This window comes from Dipodomys spectabilis, unplaced genomic scaffold, assembly GCF_019054845.1.
Source record: "Dipodomys spectabilis isolate Male_0828 unplaced genomic scaffold, ASM1905484v1 ptg000147l, whole genome shotgun sequence".
Lineage (NCBI taxonomy): Eukaryota > Metazoa > Chordata > Mammalia > Rodentia > Heteromyidae > Dipodomys > Dipodomys spectabilis.
The window spans coordinates 5,994,600-6,015,508 of NW_024870824.1; the positions used below are offsets into that span (position 1 = coordinate 5,994,600).

The window sequence follows — 20,909 nt, forward strand, 5'->3', positions numbered from 1 at the left end:
TTGTTACAGTGTGTCCCTGAACTCTTGTTCAAGGTTAGTGCTGTACCACTTTCAGCTACAGTGCCACTTCAGTTTTTTTTTTGTTGTTGTTGTTTTTTTGGCAGTCGTGGGGCTTGAACTCTGGGCTTGGGCGCTGTCCCTGTGCTCTTCAGCTCAAGGCGAACTCTCTACCACTTGAGCCACAGCACCACTTCTGGTTTTCTAGTGGTTTATTGGAGATAAGAGGCTCACGGACTTTCCTTCACAGGCTGGCTTTGAACCAGGATCCTCAGATCTCAGCCTCCTGAGTAGCTAGGATTACAGGTGTGAGCCACCGGCGCCTGGCTTCAAAACAGTAACTCACTGTGAACAGTTTCAAATTTCACACATGCTATTTAGACTCTGTGTGGGGGGGGGGGGGGCGGGGGGGCTTGGATGCTGTCTCTGAGCTCTTTTGCTCAAGGCTAGCACTCTACCACTTTGCAATTTAGTACCACTTTTTATGGTGGTTAATTGGAGATAAGAGTTTTAGAAACTTTGCTGCCAGGGCTGGCTTTGAACCACAATCCTCACATCTTAGCTTCCTGAGTAGCTAGCACCATAGGCATAAGCCATTAGTGCCTGGCTCTTTAGACATTTTAATAAATAACACTGCCTTAATCAATGGCACTTTTAACCTAAATATCAGTGTATTTACAGTGTTTTTATTTGACTGAAATACTCAGCTACTAGCTTTGTTTGTATTGAATGTTGATGGGAGTGTTTTGGCCTTTCAGGCAATGGCTACAATTGGTGATTTTCCTCTAAGCTCGACATCACTCAGCGCCCATTTTTCTTTTTCTTTTTTTGGGGGTCCGGTCCTGGGGCCTGAATTCTGGGCCTGGGCGCTGTCCCTCGGCTCTTCAGCTCAAGGCTAGCGCTCTACCACTTAATCCACAGCGCCACTTCCGACTTTTTTCTTTTTGCTTATGTGGTGCTGAGGAATTGAACCCAGGGCCTCAGGCATGCAAGGCAAGAGCTCTACCATTGAGCCACCTTCCCAGCCCCCCATTTTTCTTTACATTTTCTTTACAGTGGCCATCTTGTCTATTCCTGTCAGAGTAGTGGGTATTTGGCTAGATGTATAGTTTTGAATACCCATCTAATAAAAACTTTTCAGATCGTCTCTAACAGTCATCAAAATCACTGCTAGTATTCTTCATATTGTTGGTTGCCTCTCCCAAATTTTGCCATTTCTTTTGTTTTTACTAAGTGTATCTTTTCTCTTTACATTTATATAATCTGATATTTTAGAAATGTTATTTAAGAATAAGCATAAGATAGAACCTTTCAGCTTGTCGCTGGAAATCATTCTTTTGGTTGAATAACTGTTGTATATAATTGGCCTTTTTAAAACAGTTAAGAAACTCTCTATTTTTATCCTGTGCTCTAAGAAGTCTAAATAGAACATGTTTACCCTACTCCCCTTCTTTTTTTCAATCTCTACCATGATCATTCCATAAAAACTAGGTAACTATAGTTTAAGGTAACTAGGTAATTGTTTTAGCTGCCTTTCTACTTACAAGAATAGATTCTGTTACTATATTAATTAATTTGGGGGGGAAGGTACAGTACTGAGGTTTGAACTTAGGGCTCTATGTTTACTAGGTAGGCAGGAACTCTATTTGAGATATACCTCTCGTCCCCCCCTTTCTTACCGGCCCTCCTTTTTTTTTTGCTTATATTCTGGAGAGGAGGATAAAGTCTCATGTGTTTGCTCAAGACCAACCTTGTATTGCCATCTTCTTACCTTAGGCTTATCTCCCCCTATGACCCCAGGTGTGTGCCACACCGAGCTTACTGGTTGAAATAGGAGTCTGGCTTATTTTTGCCCAAGCTGGCCTTAGTCCACATCTTTCTGAACCCTGCCTCCTGAATAGCTGGGATTATAGTGTGCACAGCTACACCCAGCCAGTAGTCTTCCTTTGTATGGATTTTGGATTATAGAACCCAGGCTGGCCTTTTAAACTCATGATATTCTTGTCCAAGTGTACCTAACAGCTGGTATTCCAGGTACATGCCACCATACCTAGCTGTCTATCCAGTAACTTCATATCATAGAATCATATCTAGCAAAGTACTTCATAGACTATGTGAAATTAGGACAATGGAAACCAGTTATAAATTACTAGGGAAGAAGAAACAGTAATAGTATGGGAAATTTGATAAAAGTACATTATATGCAGTTGTGAAAATGTCACAAAGAAACCCTTTAGTATAATTAGTATGTACTAATAAAAAGAGAAGAAAAGAAATACTTGTCTAGTCTGGGCATGTGATTCATGTCTGTAATCCCAAATACTTGGGAGGCAGAGATTGGGAAATTTGCTGTTCAAGATTATCTAGAACAATAAGCTATCAAAACTCCATCTCATCAGAACAATCCACTCATGGTATTGTGCCTATCATTATGACTATCCTCCCACAGGTGGGAGGATTTCAGTGTGAGCCCAGACCTGGGAAAAAAAACCATGTTGCCATTCCAGAACATAAGTAAAGCAAAATGAGTTGGGGACATGGCTCAAGACAGCTAATTGCAAAGTTACTTACCAGTGTTGAATCAAGAGTGGTGATTCTGACCTTGTTTTTTGTTGTTTAACAGCATTGATGTGTCCTCCCCTGTATGTGTGTGCATATGTAATACTATAGATATGTGTAATATATATATATATAAAACTATGTAACTACATATGTGTATATGTAAGTATAGTTTTCCTCATGAACATTTAGGTTCTGCTTACCTCATACAACTAGTCGCTCCTGGTATTAAACAACCTAATCTCACGTCTAATCCCTCAGGCCGAAAAATCAGGCTCCTTCCAGAACTATGTGGGAATGTTGTGTCATTGCTGCATTGTGGATACAGGCTACCACAAGGACTGGCACTAGCTAGGGTATACCTAAGAGTTGTCTGTGACAAGTTTTTTTTTATTAGAGAAATTACAAGAGTGCCTAAAAGCATCTCGTGAAGCATAGTGGATTGCGGAGAAATATAAAAGTGCCAATTTAGATTTCGTGCAGTTTGGGGACACTGCCATTTAAAAAATAGCCTTGAATAAAAAGCAAAGATTATAAATTGATTTTAGCACATTTGTAAAATAAAATAAGGCCTAAGAAGAAAACATTGGAGTAGATTCAAACATGGTTATCTAAATTGGGTTTTTAAATACATTGATACCATGCTGGATTGTTGGTAGCAAGTGATATAATGTGTTGTGGTATATTTTGTTTACTCCACTTGTCATACCCTTCTTTCCATATTATGGTATACATGGGTTAACATTTATGTCCACTGCTAAGTAATCCACTTATTTAACAAGTTCCTACCAGTAAGCATTTAGGTTGTTTTCATTGCTGTTATTTACAGTGCTCTAATAAACATGCTTGTACTATTTTTTTCCTTCCCTTGCTTCTCCTGCTCCCATTTTTACAGTTCCACTTTGTTTCTCAAGCCTCACATCTAGCACTTACCCTTGATCTCCTCCTCCTAATATGTAATCCTCAGTCCTTACATAACTTTCTGCTATGTATTTCTGCAATTTCCTTCTTAGTCCAAATTATAATACCTCATTGATTTCTCTAGCAGCCTAACTCAGTTCTTTGCTTGAACTTTTGTTCCTCTTGCATCTTTTCTGAAAAGGCAACAGCACCATCTCTTTAAATCTGATTCCTTTGATTCAGACCAACCCTATTCACCCATCTACCCCATGGTGTCTAGGCACAGTTGTGATCAAATCCTAAAGTTAGGAGGGCAAACCATGGCCCATAGGATGCCCTGCCCGCCTTTCCAATCTCCTTACTGACTGGCCCCTGCTATTCTTCTTCCTCCCTCACTAGACAGCATGTCACCACCTATACTCTTCTGCCCAAATGTCATCTCTACAGAGAGGCTTCCTAGTTTTGTTTTTTTTTTTTTTGTCCAGTCGTGGGGCTGGGCCTGGGCGCTGTCCCTCAGCTCTTCAGCTCAAGGCTAGCGGTCTACCACTTGAGCCACAGCGCCACTTCTGGCTTTTTTCTTTTTGCTTATGTGGTGCTGAGGAATTGAACCCAGGGCCTCAGGCATGCAAGGCAAGTGCTCTACCACTGAGCCACCTTCCCAGCCCTGCTTCCTAGATTTTTGTACTTCCTCCATCCCATCCTTCAGCAATCATTTCTTTTTCTCCTTTCATTGTCATATATACTATTGAAATTTACTGGATGTGCTCCATTTTCTTTTCTAATCCACACATACTCCAATAGAGTGTAAATTGAGAACATGGACCTACAGTAACACTTAGAACATACTAGGTGCCCAACAGCTAGGAGATGAATGAACTTCCTAGTTAACTCTCAGAGGTCATAAATAGTCACTAAGATGCTCATCACTCAGATTCCTAAACCACCATCCACAGAGACTGATTCAGTGGTCTGAGGACTGTGCTTAGAGAAACGTAGAGCTTGCATTATGACTGATTGTCCATTAGTGAGTTCTGTTGTGTTTTGAAGTATTGGTAATCTTGATACACAAGTATTGATATACAAATGAGGATTATGCATCATGTTGCATGTTGTGTATATGAGACAATTAATTGTGAAGTTTTTTGGGATACTGTGAGGATGAGAAAAATCTAGACTTTTAAAGGTTAAGAGACAAAGATTTGAGTAGTATTTTATTCCATTTTATATTCCATTCTTTTGTTAGAACAAAGCTTTCTAAAATCAAAGTAAACTTTCTCTAGTTAATAAGGGGAAAAGAAATTCTAACAAGATTTTTATAGCAAATATTTAGGGAGTTCCTAATATATCTAAGTAGGTGTGTTCTGGGTACTGAGGATATGGTAGTGAATTTTTTAAGAAAATCCTTACCCACATGGAAATTATCTCCTACCAGGGAGAATTAGAGAAAATAACATTTTATATAGTGTATATATTTCCTGTAATGCAGCATACTGAAGGGGGGGAGATAGGTTTAGAAAATAAAATCTGAGGGGCTGGGAAGGTGGCTCAGTTGTAGAGTGCTTGCCTTGCATGCCTGAGGCCCTGGGTTCGATTCCTCAGCACCACATAAGAAAAAAGCTGGAAGTGGCGCGGTGGCTCAAGTGGTAGAGCACTAGCCTTGAGCTGAAGAGCTGAGGGACAGCGCCCAGGCCCAGAGGTCAGGCCCCACGACCGGACCCAAAAAAAAAAAATAAAAGAAAATATAATCTGAGACCAAGACCGATCATGTCATGCATGAGGATGGAAGTTTGAGGCAGGCAAAACATTAGCAAGACTCTCTCTCAACCGTTAAGTTGGGCATGGTGATGAGCACTTGTCATCTTAGCCATTTGGAAAGGGTAAGTGGGAGAATGGCAGTCCAGGCTGACCAAGACATAGACACAAGACCCTTTTTCCACTTTTTTTTTTTTTGGTCAGTCGTGGGGCTTGAACTCTGGGCCTCGGCGCTGTCCCTCAGCTCTTCAGCTCAAGGCGAGCTATCTACCACTTGAGCTACAGCGCCACTTAAGACCCTTTTTCCAAAGTGACTAAACCAAAAAGGGCCGGGGATATGGGTCAAGTGTTAGATCGGCTGCCTAGCAATGGCAAAGCCCTGAGTTTAGCTTTCTAGTAAAACTCTCTCTCTCTCTCTCTCTCTCCCTCTCTCTCTCTCTCCCCTTCTCCCCCTCTCTCCCTCCCTCCATTTTATCAGCATTTGAAGTAAAAGATAAGTACAAAAACTTTTTTCACTTGCCTTTTAATACATGACCAAAATACATTTGAAGGTGAAGTGCTGTCTCTTACAAACTTTTGGATTTTGGAAGTCATATATTACTTTAATAGAAATAATTGCCCTCAGAGCAGATGAAATGTAAGATTTATTTTAAGAATAAAATTTTCATAGACTAGTGTTTTATTAACAGTTTCAAATTACTCCAGTCCTTCTGTGTATACAAAGTGTCAATTAGTATTTGGTCTTAGTGCCTATCAGATCCTTCTTAAATGACTTTTGTGATTTTTTTTAAAATTTTTATTTAAAAGCAAATATCAGAATATTTGCTATGAGCTCTCTCTTGACTATTGTTTTCTGAAGATCTAGGTAAGACCTATGACTGCTTCATACCATGGTTATCAGTTGTGGGTAGAATTCAGTAATTTCCTACGGAATATTGGAAGTCCCTTTTTATTCCCTCCTTTCTTCTCTTCCTCCTTTTAGGTTGTTCATTAGGGATCATAAAGTTTAAATGGATTTCATTGTTCAGTTTCTATAATGCACATAATGTTTTCTTGAATCAATTTTGTTGTTTTGGTGGTAGTTTTGGTTTGAACTTGGTCTCTTTTGTTAGGCAGGCATTTCTACCACTTCAACCATACTTGGAGCCCTGAAGTCCCTTGTCTTATGTGCAGTGTGCATAGTTGTTTTATGTCCCCAAAGCTTTTCATTTGAGGGAGCAGGAGCTGAGGGGGCTAGTATTGATGAACTAAGTGACTCCACCATTTTCTTTGGTTTTGGAGTGAGCATTGAGACTCATCTCTCATCTGTAGCATAGCTTCTAGGTAATAACACTTTTTTAGTTTATTAACTTACTTGTTATTATAGAGGTAATATACAGAGGGATTACATGAGTCAGGTAAGAGTACATTTCTTTTTGTACAGTATCTTCTGTTCCCCCATTCTCTCCAAGTCTCCCCCCTCCACTCTGTCTCTACCCAGGAGTTGTATACTTCACTTTTGTCAATGTCCAGTGAACTCCACTGCTGTACCTTTTTCCTTCAAGTTGTGTACCCTTCCCCACCCTGTCCTGAAGATATACTCTTGAATATACCATACATAAGTTAAAAAAGACAGGGTTATCAAAGACTAAAAACTTAAAAAGGGGGGGGGGGGAGAACCTCTTGTTTCCATATCTAGGAGTTCATTTCAGTATGTATATTATTTTGTATAAATATGAAGAGGCTCTTAGCATTGTGCCTTTGTGTTCCTCTTCTGGTCTCACTGTGTGAGTATCTAGAATCCTGTATAATTTATTATATCCCAGTGCATTAATAACACTTTTTATACTTGTTTTTTTCTCTCATATAAAGTTAAGGATTTCTTTTATGTAGCTCTGCAGTTGGAAGTATACTGAGGTAAAAACTTACTTGCTGTCAAAAAGGTTAATACTTGCCAGGTGCTGGTGGCTCACGCTTATAATCCTAGCTACTCAGGAGGCTGAGATCTGAGGATCACGGTTCAAAGCCAGCCCTGGCAGGAAAGACCTTGAGACTGTTATCTCCATTAAACCACTTAGAAAACTGGAAGTGGTGCTGTGGCTCAAGTGGTAGAGCACTAGCCTTGAGCTGAAGAGCGGAGGGACAGTGTCCAGGCCCAGAGTTCAAGCCCCATGACCAACCAAAAAAATAAAAATAAAAAGGTTAATACTTTTTTGCCAATAATGCAATATCTATATGTCCTTTTTAATTGTTTCATTCCTTTTGGCTGCACACGGCATAATAGCTAAAGAGCAATCAGTATTCCTTTTAATTTTACTCTTGAGTTTTTTTTCAATTTTATAAATTGAGAAAATGAAATAGTTGAAAATGCTATTCATTAGATCCTGCCTATAAAAACTATCATTTAGTATCCCTTTTCCTTCAGCCTCAGATACTATATGAAAATGTGCCTCTTATGATAAATTTGCTACACTACGATTTTTATCTTATTCCCTGTCTCATGAATTGGGAATCAAAAGGGAATGTAACTAGTATGCTTTTAACTGCAAATTGAATGGTCTGCATTTTCTTTTCTTTTTTGGGTGGTTGTGAGGCTTGAACTCTGGCTCTGGGCACTGGCCCTGAGCTCTTCAGCTCAAGACTAGCACTCATTGCTAGCCACGGTGCTACTTCCGGTTTTCTGGTGATTAATTGGAGATAAGAGTCTCACGACTTTTTTGCCTGGGCTTTGAATCACTATCCTCAGATCTGCCTCCTGAGCAGCTAGGATTACAGGTGTGAGCCACCAGCGCACAGCTATGGTCTGCATTTTTTATACCTTTTAATTTTGTGGTATTCTGATAATATGCCATAAAATAGCTTGAAGAAGTCTGCATAAAGGGCATTTGAATTAAATATTGATGACATATGACTACTTAGCTAAGTACCATTGAGAAAATCTTAATGCTTCTGTATGACATTATAGGCTGCAATTCTGGAAATAGCAAATTAAATGCTTAGTTTTCTATAACTGAAAGAAGAGAGTCAAGAATTCTTCAGGACAATTCAAAGCATGTTGAATTTGGCTTTCCTACTTTTTCAAGGGGGTATATCTTCAGCTGCATTGGGCTATATGAGACACTTTTTTGTTGTTGTTGTTTTAAATGCCAGTCCTGGGGTTGAACTTAGGGCCTGGGCATTGTCCCTGAGCTTTTGTGCTCAAGGCTAGTGCTCTATCATCTAACCACAGGTCAACTTTCAGCTTTTTTTGATGCTTAGAGATAAGCATCTCACAGACTTGGCTGGCTTCAAATCATGATTCTCAGATCTCAGCCTCCTGAGTATCTAGGATTATATGCATGAGCCACTGGCCCGGCTGAGACACACTTATTTTACATGTGCTTTATCCCAGATAAGCTCCCCCACCTTGAATTTGCAGCTGATCAGGAAAGGCACTTATTCTCAGAGGCCTCAAGATTCATCTTTCTCTTGGAGTATGGTCAGAATGATTGAGAAACCACTTTTTCCAATCTTGGATCTCCTGTTTTCTCATCAGGAAATAGGACTAATGATGGACTCATGTTTACATAGGTATCTTCTGTAGAAGTACTGTGAGATTAGGGAGCTTTTAAAATGGTTCATGTAAAACCATCTAAGTAAAAGTGATTACAAGATCATTTAAATGGTGATCTACAAATAAAATCTTTAAAAAATTACCAAAAAGCCAAACAATTTAATATTTCAACAAATTATTTCATATCCTGTTTTATATCTAACTACAAATATCTGTATAGATATATAGATATTGCACCTTCTCCTAAAATTAGGTTAGTATGGTTTATTTTGAATAAGAACATGCATGATAAAGAGAGATGTAGAAAATTACGACTAAGAAAAAAATTGTAGAAAATTGTTAGCTTAGTTTCCTGGCATGAGTTTGTATTTCACACTGAACTACAAGTAGTGGTAGAGTGGGGGGAGTTTGGAGGGAAACAAAACATAATCAGTTGTGTAATTGTTGTGTTCAGGATTGAAACAAAACAACACATGAACATTTCCCTTCTCCCCAAGGAAATCAGTTTATTATAAGAGGAAGTGTAGAAAAACTTATGCTGGCTTTGGTGTAAGAATCCTCAACAATAATAATATAAAAAGTACCCCCCAAAAAGGCAAGATACTAATGTTTGATTGCCACCCAGACAGCTATGATGTGGTGGGTGTTAATGTACATGTGGCCTTCAGGTTACCTGTGACAGAACTGGGAAGAGTAAAGACTTGAGGGCTTCATTGGCATTACTGACATGTGGATTCATTTTACCACTTCATAAAAAAATTTTTTTTCTAGCTTCATCTTCCATCTTTATTCTCCTTTTCTAACAATCTTCTCTTTTAGATTGATGAGTAGTCTGTCTCCTTCTATATTTTTCCTCGTTTTTAGTTTAGGTTGTTCACAGACTTGCTATTTTATTAGTAAAATATAATAATAAAATGAATTTTAAATTACAGTTTGGATTGTCATTATCTTTTCCTCCTTCTTAGGCAACTAAGACTCTTAGAATGCTTGTTCCTCCTAGTGAAATCACCAGTGGTCTTCCCTGGAAATTAAATAGCTCTGGAGGCTTAATCTTTTTTTATTCACTTTTTCCCCTGTGATTTGGGGAGTAATGGTTAGGAAGATCTCAAAATGGACATGTGTGTGTACGTGCGTGCGTGTGTGTATGTGTACGTATATAAGTGTGGATGTGTATATAATGTGTGTGAGGAACTACTTAGAAGAGAAAGAGGGAAGGGAAATGAATAATTTTGAAATTGTGTGTGTGTGTGTATACATGAGAAAACAGCTGTGTGTGTGTGTGTGTGCGTGCGTGCGTGCGTGCGCATGAGAAAACAGTATAACCTGCATGAAAGTTGTTAGGATCAGTAGTGGTGTGGAGGATGGGAGAACAGAAACAGGTTTGTGGCAAGGAGGAGGGTGCTAGCAGGAGAAAGGGGTTGGTTAATGAGGATGAAAGAAGATGAGTATGATTGAAATAGATTGTTTACAATTATGAAAACAATAAAACCTGTTAAAATGTTTTGGGGAAGGGAGTGATTTATGGGGTGAGATTGAATGTATTGTAAGCATGTATGGAAATACAACAGTGACGTCTCCTCCCACTCCACTAATGTAAGGTAAGTAAAATGTTAGGAGGGAGGGAATGAGTAAAAAGCCAACTGAGACAGCATGAAGCCCTGAATTTAATTCCTGGTACAGCATCAGAAAAGGAGGGGGGACCAACAACAAAATTCACATTATTTTAGTTAAAGGTAATTTATTATGGAATAAATATAGAACATTTGTGACTTTGACAGTCTTTTCCTTTTACTTGGCTCTTTCTAAAATTAATAAACCTAAAAGGCTAACTTTTTCAGGGCTTTACAGATTTTCAGAGTCTTTTCTTTCTTTCTTTTTTTTTGTCGGTCGTGGGGCTTGAACTCTGGGCCTGGGCACTGTCCCTCAGCTCTTCAGCTCAAGGCAAGCGCTCTACCACTTGAGCTACAGTGCCACTTCCGGTTTTCTGGTGGTTTATTGGAGATAGGAGTCTCACAGTCTCTCTTACCCGGGCTGGCTTTGAACCACGATCCTCAGATCTCAGCCTCCTGAGTAGCTAGGATTACAGGCGTGAGCCACCAGCGCCCAGCTCAGAGTCTTAAGTTCAACTGCAGTCAGCAGCAATCAGTGTTAACAAGATGTAATAATTTATTCTCAGGACCAAATTGTCCAAAGCACTCTCATAAAATGTAGACTTGGCTAGGTTCTCTGGTATCTAAGTGTGACAAAGTATTTTGAATTCAGATTCACGTACTCTTGGGTTTGTCTGATGCTTTGTGATAAGGTTTCATTGTGTATTCCCTTACTGGCCTGGAACACTCTAGCATCCCAAATTCTGGGATTACAGGTTTGTGGTATTACACTGGGCTCAGACTTACCACTCTTTTTAGTCACAATATTAACTGTTATTTTAGATTTCCAGATTACCAAATTTCCCCAGAAAGAGGTAGTTTAAGAAGCCTCTCAGGAGACACTACCCCTCTTCCCCCAAAGAGTATGCATTATCTGACTTAGGAAAAGACAACCCCTCTGTACATGACCTTAGTAATAATAATTAAAAAAAAACTATAGTTAACAATTGTAATGTACACTTAAAGCTGTTGATGAGTTATGAGGGTAAACACCATAATAACAATATATGGTAAAATCCACAAAAAAAAAGAGGTCTCTCCCCTCATGCCCCTCCTTTCACTATATTCAGTCCTGGCACTAAATAGTATATGAAGTTGGCCTCTCAGTTGCTGCATCTGCATATTTGTCATTGTTACAGTGAGTAGCCCTGACCCTGGAGGGTGAGTGGAAAGTCATTCCTCCGGAGGGGTGTCCGTGGCAGGTGCTGCTTCCTCTGCACAGGCCTTTTGAAATGAGCACTGTGTTTTTCTGGAGCATTACTGCTTTAACAGTACATCAAAAAACATTTTTTAAGTACTGTTTTGAAGCAAGCCTTCCATAAACTTTGTTTTTGGGATTTGTGTCAAGAAAAAGAAAAGATGGCTGACATTTTAGCCATAACCACATACCAGCTTCATGTGTCTGATCTGTAGTAAAGATTTCTTACATAATCATTTGTTTCTTAATAGAAAACTTTTTTTATTGGACAATTGTAAGGATTCACAAGATTGTAAAATGAAATAAAACAATAGTTGAGCATTGGTGAGTGACACCTGTTACTCTAGCTAATCCGGTGGCTGAGATCAGAGGATCTCATTTGAAGCCAACCCCAGGCAGAAAAGTTTATGAGACTGTCTCCAAAGTAGCCAGCAAAATGCCAGGCCTGAGGTGTGATTCAAGTGGTAGAGTGCCAAACATAAGCAGTCTTAAACCCTACTGGCACCAAAATAAAATAAACAAGGGTTTAGCTGTGTTAGTAGTGATAGAGGGTGGAAGGCAGAATCACAGATTTGAGAACAGTCTTCCGTTGTTTGGGACGCAACCTATATATATCCATTGCTATGGAGGCCACAGAAATATCAGCCTCTAAATTCACCAAGGTTGTCTTTACCCGAATGACCTCTGCCATGTACACTCAGAATGAGGTTCTGAGGAATCGCAACATAGAGCATTTCATTACTTTCAAGTCTTAGGAAGAATTCCTGATTCTTGTTGTCAGCAGGCCCCCAGGTGTTCTGGGTTAATAGCTCCTTATAAATCCTACATGGTTAGGATGGCATTGGATCCATCATCATGTTCATTTTTTTTAATTTGAAAAACTGACTTGTATTCAAATGAAATATCAAATGAAAGTAGTAACTTTTGATTTCTTTAAGAACAGCTGTAGCATCAGGCGCTGGTGGGTCACACCAGTAATCCTAGCTACTCAAGGAGGCTGAGATCTGAGGATCACTGTTCAAAGCCAGCCCAGGCAGGAAAGTCTGTGAGACTCTTATCTCCAATTAACCAAAAAACAAAACAAAATGGAAAGTGGTGCTGTGGCTCAAGTGATAGAGTGCTCGCCTTGAGCTGAAGAGCTCCGGGACAGCACTCAGGCCCAGAGTGCAAGCCCCACAACTGACCCCCTACCCCCCACCCAAAAAAAAAAAGGCTACAAAATCCATCTTTAAGTACTAAGTTTCTCTTTAATTCTCCTAGTATCTCAGTCTATGCTAGTGAGCCTCTAAGAAGTTTCTGTTCAGGCAGGTTAGTGCCCCTGTGAAACCTGCAAAGCATGTAAGTATAGGTTCTGCTACCAACCTACAATATGATACATGTTATGAGCCCATACAGTTTGCTTAAAACAGTTTAAAAATAATGTACTCGTAAATAATTGTGAAAAGTGAAGGTCCTTAGGTGCTCTCATATATTTTGGGAAGGTCAGAGGTCGGGGAGGGTATATGTCTCTTTTCCTTAGGATTCAAAATGGACAATCCTCAGAGATTGTTTGATTTATTTATTTATTTTCTTTTATAGGTTGCCAATTTGGCCTGTTCCATCTCAAACAATGAAGAAGGCGTAAAGCTTGTTCGGATGTCTGCAAGCCAGTTAGAAGCCCTCTGCCCTCAGGTAACGTACAGTTAGCAAGTTTATGCTGTCACTTAAAAAAGACAGTATTATATGCATATATGGAAATGTCACAGTGAGATCACCTTGAAATCTTGGTGTGTGCATGCATGCCCATGTATGCACTCAGTGCTGGTCCTGGGGTTTGACTGAGGGCCTGGGCCCTGTCTTTGAGTTTTTTTACTCTAGGCTAGCATTCTACCATTTAGTTACAACTTTACTTCCAACTTTTTGGAGATTAATTGGAAGAAGAGTCTCACAGACTTTTCCTGCACAGGATGGCTTTGAACCTTGGTCCTCAGATCTCAGCGGCCTGAGTAGCTAGGATTATAGGTACGAGCCACCAGTACCCAGTTTCTCCTTGAAATCTTGAAAAATAATTATAAAAACGTTTATTGTTACGCTGTGAATGTGGCACTAGTGGTAGAACAGGCATGAGGCCCGGTGCTCAATAACCAGTACCACAAAACAAAATCCCCTCCTCCCCCCCCCCCCCCCAAAAAAAAAAAAAGGAAGAAAAAAAATGCATGATAGCTTTTTTTCCTGGAAAGTGAGGAATGGCAGTTGACCACACCATGTGCCTGTCGGCACCCACTGGAGGGGTGAGCTCCGGCAATATTAACAGACTGGAACTGTGATGGTTTTCTCATGAAACTCTTAACAGCTGTTCACATGCTACAATCTTAGTGACTGGAATTTGGATTTTTTTTTTAAGGGAACCACATTCAAAAGCTAGTCTTAGCTGGGTGCTGGTGGCTCATCCCTGTAATTCTAGCTACTAAAGAGACTGAGATCTGAGGATTACAGTTTCAAGCCAGCCTGGGGAGGAAAGTCCGTGAGACTATTCTTTCCCAATTAATCACAAAAAAAACTCAGAAGTAGTACTGTAGCTCAAATGGTAAAGTGCTAGCCTTGAACAAAAAGTGCCCAGGCCCAGAGTTCAAGCCACAGAACTGCTACAAACAAACAAAAAGCTGGTCTTAGTTTAAAGCCTTATAAAACAAATATTAATAACTTAATGCAGCCAGCTACTAATGTAGAAGCTTAACTTTTGTAGGTTTATATAAGTTATTAGAAAGCCGGGCGCCGGTGGCTCACGCCTATAATCCTAGCTACTCAGGAGGCTGAATGCTGAGGATCTTGGTTCAAAGCCAGCCTGGGCAGGAAAGTCCATGAAACTCTTATCTCCAGTAAACCACCAGAAAACTGGAAGTGGCGCTGTAGCTCAAGTGGTAGAGCGCTCACCTTGAGCTGAAGAGCTGAACTACAGCACCCAGGCCCAGAGTTCAAACCCCACGACTGACAAAAAAAAAAAAGTTGAGACTGGGAAGGTGGCTCAGTGTAGAGCGCTTGCCTTGCATGCCTGAGGCCCTGGGTTCAATTCCTCAGCACCACATAAGCAAAAAGAAAAAAGCCGGAAGTGGCGCTGTAGCTCAAGTGGTAGAGTGCTAGCCCTGAGCTGAATTGCTGAGGGACAGCCCCCAGGCCCAGAGTTCAGGCCCCACTACTGGACACCCCCCCCCCCCCCTCCAAGGAGAAAAAAAAAGCTCAACAAGGAACACTTTTTTGAGTACCCAGTGGTGTTTCCCAGGAGGAAGTGCTTACTGAGACTCTCATATCTTCCCCCTCCCCTAACCCCCTCCCCCGGAAACTAAGTTTGAGCTCAGGGCCTGGCACTTAGTCAATTTGCTTAGCTGGTGCTCTGCCACTTGAGTCACACCTTTAGTGCCCACTCACAAATTTCGCAACAGTCTTAAGTGGTGTTATTTCAATGGAAGAGGTTGAGTTTCCATCTTTTTTCAAGTAGAGAATGCTTAGAGAACACTCTGAGGACTTACATTAACCTTTCTCTGCATGTACTACTAGATGTTAGTGATCACAGACAAAAAGGAGCAAGAGCTAGAGGAACTGAACAGAGAGAATGAAATGAAATTTTTGTTACCTCTATCACTATTCTCAGAACACATATGTAATACCTGTACTTTGCTTTTTCATATAAACACCCCCACTACTCAAGATAGGTTACTTTGCCAATAAATTTGTCTTAATATTAGTGAGATTGGTTAGTTCAATGATGAATCCTCATCTTCTGAGGAACATTTCTCAGCTTAATCAGTCATTAAATCTGCCAGTGATTGATTGCTATCTAGAAACTTAATGATTTAATCAACACCTCCATAAAGTTTATGGATGACCAAATCATAGATCAATTTAGAGCAGATATCTAAAGATTCAGCATTCTTTCCTCAGGCTTGCTTTATCTTTGCTTTTAATATCTTTGTTTCTTCATTTGGTTTTGAAATGCTTGAAAAGTGACAATGCTTCCACATATCTGCAGAAACAGATGGTAACATATGCTGATCACACCTACCAAGAATATTTATATAAATGATCTTAAAGCCTACCAAAAAATCACACGGAGAGTCTGTACAGCCTAATGAAAATGCTGGTGTGTGTAAACCATGTGTGATTAGGCCATATGCACAGGGTTGAGTTTGCTATTGGAAACCCTCATTTCTTTCTCTTAGGACTTCTTCTACTAAAATGGACATAGGAGAAGTGAGTGTTAGTGTCCAAACCATACTTGCAGATTTGAAGACTTGAAGGGATAGAGCTAGACTAAGTAAATTTAGTTCTCTTGTTGTCTGAAGCAGTAGTGTTTATTTGAATTTGAATGATCAAGAATTTAACAGGATACCCCAGAAAGTATAGTTTTGTACAGGAAATCATTAGTGGTTTTCTTTCTTTCTTTTTTTTTGTCAGTCATGGGGCTTGAACTCTGGGTTTGGGCGCTGCCCTTGCGCTCTTCAGCTCAAGGCAAGCACTCTACAGCTTAAGCCACAGCGCCACTTCCAGTTTTCTAATGGTTTATTGGAGATAAGAGTCTTATGGACTTTCCTGCCTGGGCTGCCTTTGAACCATGATCCTCAGATTTCAGCCTCCTGAGTAGCTAGGATTACAGGCGTGAGCCGCTGGTGCCTGGCTTAGTGGTTTTCTTTAAGTAGTTATACAGAGGGGTTTCAATTCAGCATGTCAACTTATGAGTACAGTGCATATTGATCAATTTACCCCTTTCATCATTATTTTTACATTGTTTTGTATTCAATTATTTGAAATATCTGAGATATACCATTTAGCTTTGGGTATGTAGTTAGAAATGACTTAGGAGTTACAATAACAGGTCTGAGTGGGACATGTATGAATATTTGGCAAATGGATGTCAGTTTCATGGATGAAATGATCATAGTAGAAAGAACATAGAAAAAAGAGAGGTGGTAGTCTAAGAGTACACCTTGCATTATTCTAAAAATTAGCAGAATCAAGAGAAAGTAGAAGGAGAGAAGTCTTCACCAGCTAAATTTATGAAGAACTCAAAAAGTTAAACAGCAAGAGAACAAATAACCCAGTTAATAATAAACAAGCAAACTGACTGTTCTACAGGAAGAAATAGAAATGGCTAATAGACACATAGGGAAATGTTCAACTTCCTTAGCCATAAAATGCAAATCAAAAGCACACTGTACACCATTGGTGGGAATTCTAAACAAGTATAGCCACTATGAATGTGATTGATAGAAATTCTGACTATGAAAATGGAACCATGAAATGTGTTGAAATTATTTTGGAAAGTGGGAAGGGAGAGAAGAGAATGAGATTAATTGGAATAAATACAGTCATGTAGCATTGATTTGTAACAGAGAAGTCTCCATCTGTATAACTAATATAAGGTAATAATAAATTCCATGATTGCAAACTAATAAAGAGAATGTCTTAAGTTTCAAAAAAAGGGGAGAAAATCAATAGACAACATAGTTAATAGTGAAAGATTGGATTTCCCCCCCCCCCCCCCCTTAGGATCAGAAAGCTCAGTATTAGTGGCGCATGCCTGTAATCTCAGCTATTCAGGAGGTGCAAATTGGGAGGGTCACAGTTTGAGGCAAGCCTTGGCAAAATTTTCACAACACCTCATTCCTACCAATAAAAAGCTGGGCATGATAGGTACAGGTGGCTCACTCCCAGATACTCGGGAGGCTAAGATCTGAGAGTCAGTTTAAAGACAGCCTGGTTAAGAGACTTACCTTCAGTTAGCTAGCAAAAAACTGGAAGTAGGGGCATAACTTGAGTGGTAAAGCACCAAGCATTGTGAAGTTCAAGCCCTAGTACTGACACAAAAACAAAAAAATAACTCTAGCATGATAGTTAGTGGTCACCTTCATTCCAGTATACGTAGGAAACTTAAATAAGAGTTCGGTAGAAGTCTGGCCTATCCTGGGTAAAAACAAAATCATTCCCGGAAACAAAAGGGCAGAGGTCGTGGAATAAACAGTAGAGCACCTACCTAACTACCTAACTAGTACCCCCTCTCCGCCCCCCCCGCCCAAAAAAAAAATACTAGTAAGACAAAGATGATGTGCTTGCCATTTGTAAGCCACTTTGTATTGGAAACACTAGCCCATAGAATTTTTAAGATTGCCTTCTATGGTGGACCTGGTTGGCTCATGTAGTGTCAGGAGGCAGAGATTAGGAGCATAGTGACTCAAGGCCAACCCAGACCAAAAATGTTTATGAGAATCCATCTCAATAAACAACCCAGCTTGGTGGCACATGCCTGTTATCCCAGCTAGGCAAAAAGTAGGAGAATTTCAATTTGAGACTGCCTCCAGTTTGTTATGGGTCCTGAACTCTGGGCCTGGGCGCTGTCCCTCAGCCTTAAGCACTTGAGCCACAGCACCACTTGTGGCTTTTTCTGCTTATGTGGTGATGAGGAATTGAACCCAGGGCCTCATGCATGCAAGGCAAACACTCTACCACTGAGCCACCTTCCCAGCCCCTGACTCTTCAAATTTGAAGAACAGAAATAGTAACCTCCCCTCCTCCCCAGTTGTTCGCTAGTCATTTCTGCTTCACTTTAGTTAGGTCAGCCTTCTAGGTCTTAAATTGTTTTTCTATTGGTATTTTGGCATTCTTCTTACTGGTTTACTTAACCCTATAACACTATATATTTTATCTGCCACATGTATTTAAATGCAGATGTAATATGGAAAAAACTATAAATTAACTTCTTCCATTGCTATTTGGAAATAGAGACTTTTATAGACAATTATTTGCAAAGGACAAAGGGAGAACCAATGCAACAGTGATACTCACAAGACTAACATTTTGGAAATGAACTTTACAACTTGGGGGAGTAGACTGGGGAGAAGGAAAGTGGGAGAAAAACGAGGGAAGGTGTAACAATGTTTGATAAGAAACATACATATGTACATTTATGTATATTACTTACACTTGTGTAACTGTAACCCCTCTACATCACCTTCATAACTAAATTTGAAAAAACAAAAAATAAATGTATTTAATAAATTTATTACCCCCCATCTCAACTCAAAACTTAAAAGTCAAAGGTTTCATCACAACTAGTGATGAGTAACTGAAACAATCTTGGGTATCCTACAATAGGAGATTAACACAGTATGCTTCTAAAGGGGAATAATAAGCAGTTAATATTTTAATATATATTTATGTGTAAGAATATTTAAAAGAAGCAGGATAGTTGATTTTATTTAGCATGGAATTCTAGTTTATAATTTTTTTTGTTTTTTGGTCCGGTCGTGGGGCCTGAACTCTGGACTTGGGCGCTGTCCCTCAGCTCTTCAGCTCAAGGCTAGCGCTCTACCACTTGAGCCACAGCGCCACTTCCGGCTTTTTTCTTTTTCTTTTTGCTTATGTGGTGCTGAGGAATTGAACCCAGGGCCTCAGGCATGCAAGGCAAGCGCTCTACCACTGAGCCACCTTCCCAGCCCCTAGTTTATAGTTTTTGACCCGCTTATACTTTTATGATGAAGGGAAAAGAAATCTTGGAAATTAATGTCAACTGTAGCATGATTAGAATTTAAAGTTTGTTTTATAATTGCCTATATTATCCAAATAAATGATTACTTTGAACTGGGCGCTGGTGGCTCACACCTGTCATTCTAGCTTCTTAGAAGGCTGAGATCTCAAGATTTGAAGCCAGCAGAAAAGTCTGTGAGATTCTTTTATCTCTAATTAGCCACTGAAAACCTGGACGTAGAGCTGTGCTGTAGCTCGAGTTAAGAGTGCTAGCCTTGAGCAAAAAACTCAAAGACAGCACCCAAGCCCTGAGTTCAAGTCCCAGGACACACACACACACACACACACACACACACGCATGCACGCACACACACACACACACACACATACCCACATACCCCTTACAAAACCTACTACTTGGGCTTTAACATACCATTATGTTATGTGATATCATTTTTACTAGTGAAATATGTGTAACACTAAGCCACTGCCAGTCTGTAAAAAAAAGTAAACAATAAACTTTAATACTTTTTGCAGGTTATCAATGCTGCATTGGCTTTAGCAGCAAAACCACAAAGTAAACTGGCCCAGGAAAACATGGATCTTTTTAAAGAACAGTGGGAGAAACAAGTCCGTGTTCTCACAGATGCTGTTGATGACATTACTTCCATTGATGACTTCTTAGCTGTTTCAGGTAATGAACTGGTTTCCAGATTAGTATGTAAGAATGTTTATAGTTACTATAGTCTGAGTTTCAGCCACATGCAAATACCTCCATGTTTGGGCACTTTGCTATGGTTTAATTTTTAAAGGAAAAAGTTACCTCTACATTCTGAGCAGTAGGGCATGAGTTATAGCCCTTTCCATCTCAGTAGGGCTAATTTGTTTAAAACTTGTGAATCTGAAAAGGAACTTAACATACTACCATTTTGCTTTTGCTCTTCCCTCCCACTGGGGTTAAAACTTAGAGCTGTGAGGTTGCTAGACAGGTGCTGTACCATTTGAGCCACAACCCCTAGTCCTTTAGTTGTTTTTGAAAATAATTTTTTCCTTTCTTGGAAAGCATCTTCTTTTTCCAAAATAGTCCCTGTTTTTCCAAATAGTCCCTGTTGAGCTGCCTACTTCTCCAAAGACTGACTGTGTGATGCATGATCAGTGACTGACTGATCTAGCATAGATAGAAAACAGAGAGGAAATATTTAAGAGCCATTTAATTATGAACTTGGAAAAAATAAATCTGGGTAATTCACCTCACAAAAACAGTTGATTTCATTATGTAAACATAAACTAGTAATGACATAGTAAATTACATTCATATAGAAAATGTCTGTCAAATGCAATTCAGTGTTTATCACAGAAATAAATTTCAATCCTATCTCCTTAGAATTGAATGACATTAAATGCATTCTCCATTTACCAGGTCTCTGTTCTTGGCTGTATGGCTTCTGTCTGGAAGTGCCAGGCTTCCTGAGTAGAGTGGCTATGTATAGATTCAATGGTTTAAGGGCTGAAACTACCACAGCACCCCAGAGAACCACAGGCTAGAAATGTGGGAGGGTGGCCATGGGGCTTGAAAAAGAAGCAGGGCTTAAATATATGCACAATATAGTCTCCAGCAGTGACCTATATAAGGGTGACAGTGTGTTCTGCATACCAATGTCTACCTGTCTTTGCATGTTCTCCTTGGGATTGGCAGCTTTGGCTTTACTTGGAAAACTGGGAGAAGAGACAATCTGTAAACTACCGACAGAGATAAGGAGGAGGGTGTAAGCCATGTTGTTTGCAAGACTGCCAAATTGCAGGTGCTGATGTGTTTTTTTTGTTT

The 20,909-nt window shown here is 39.8% G+C and overlaps 1 protein-coding gene across 1 annotated transcript in view; it reads left to right on the top strand.

Moving 5' to 3' along the window:
* Positions 1-20,909, top strand: part of Ctnna1 (catenin alpha 1) — a 144,264-nt gene that overhangs the window by 111,934 nt on the left and 11,421 nt on the right. The window contains exons 10-11 of the mRNA XM_042692034.1: positions 13,166-13,258; positions 19,622-19,778. Coding sequence (XP_042547968.1) covers positions 13,166-13,258; positions 19,622-19,778 — 250 coding nt within the window. The remainder of the gene's footprint in view (positions 1-13,165; positions 13,259-19,621; positions 19,779-20,909) is intronic.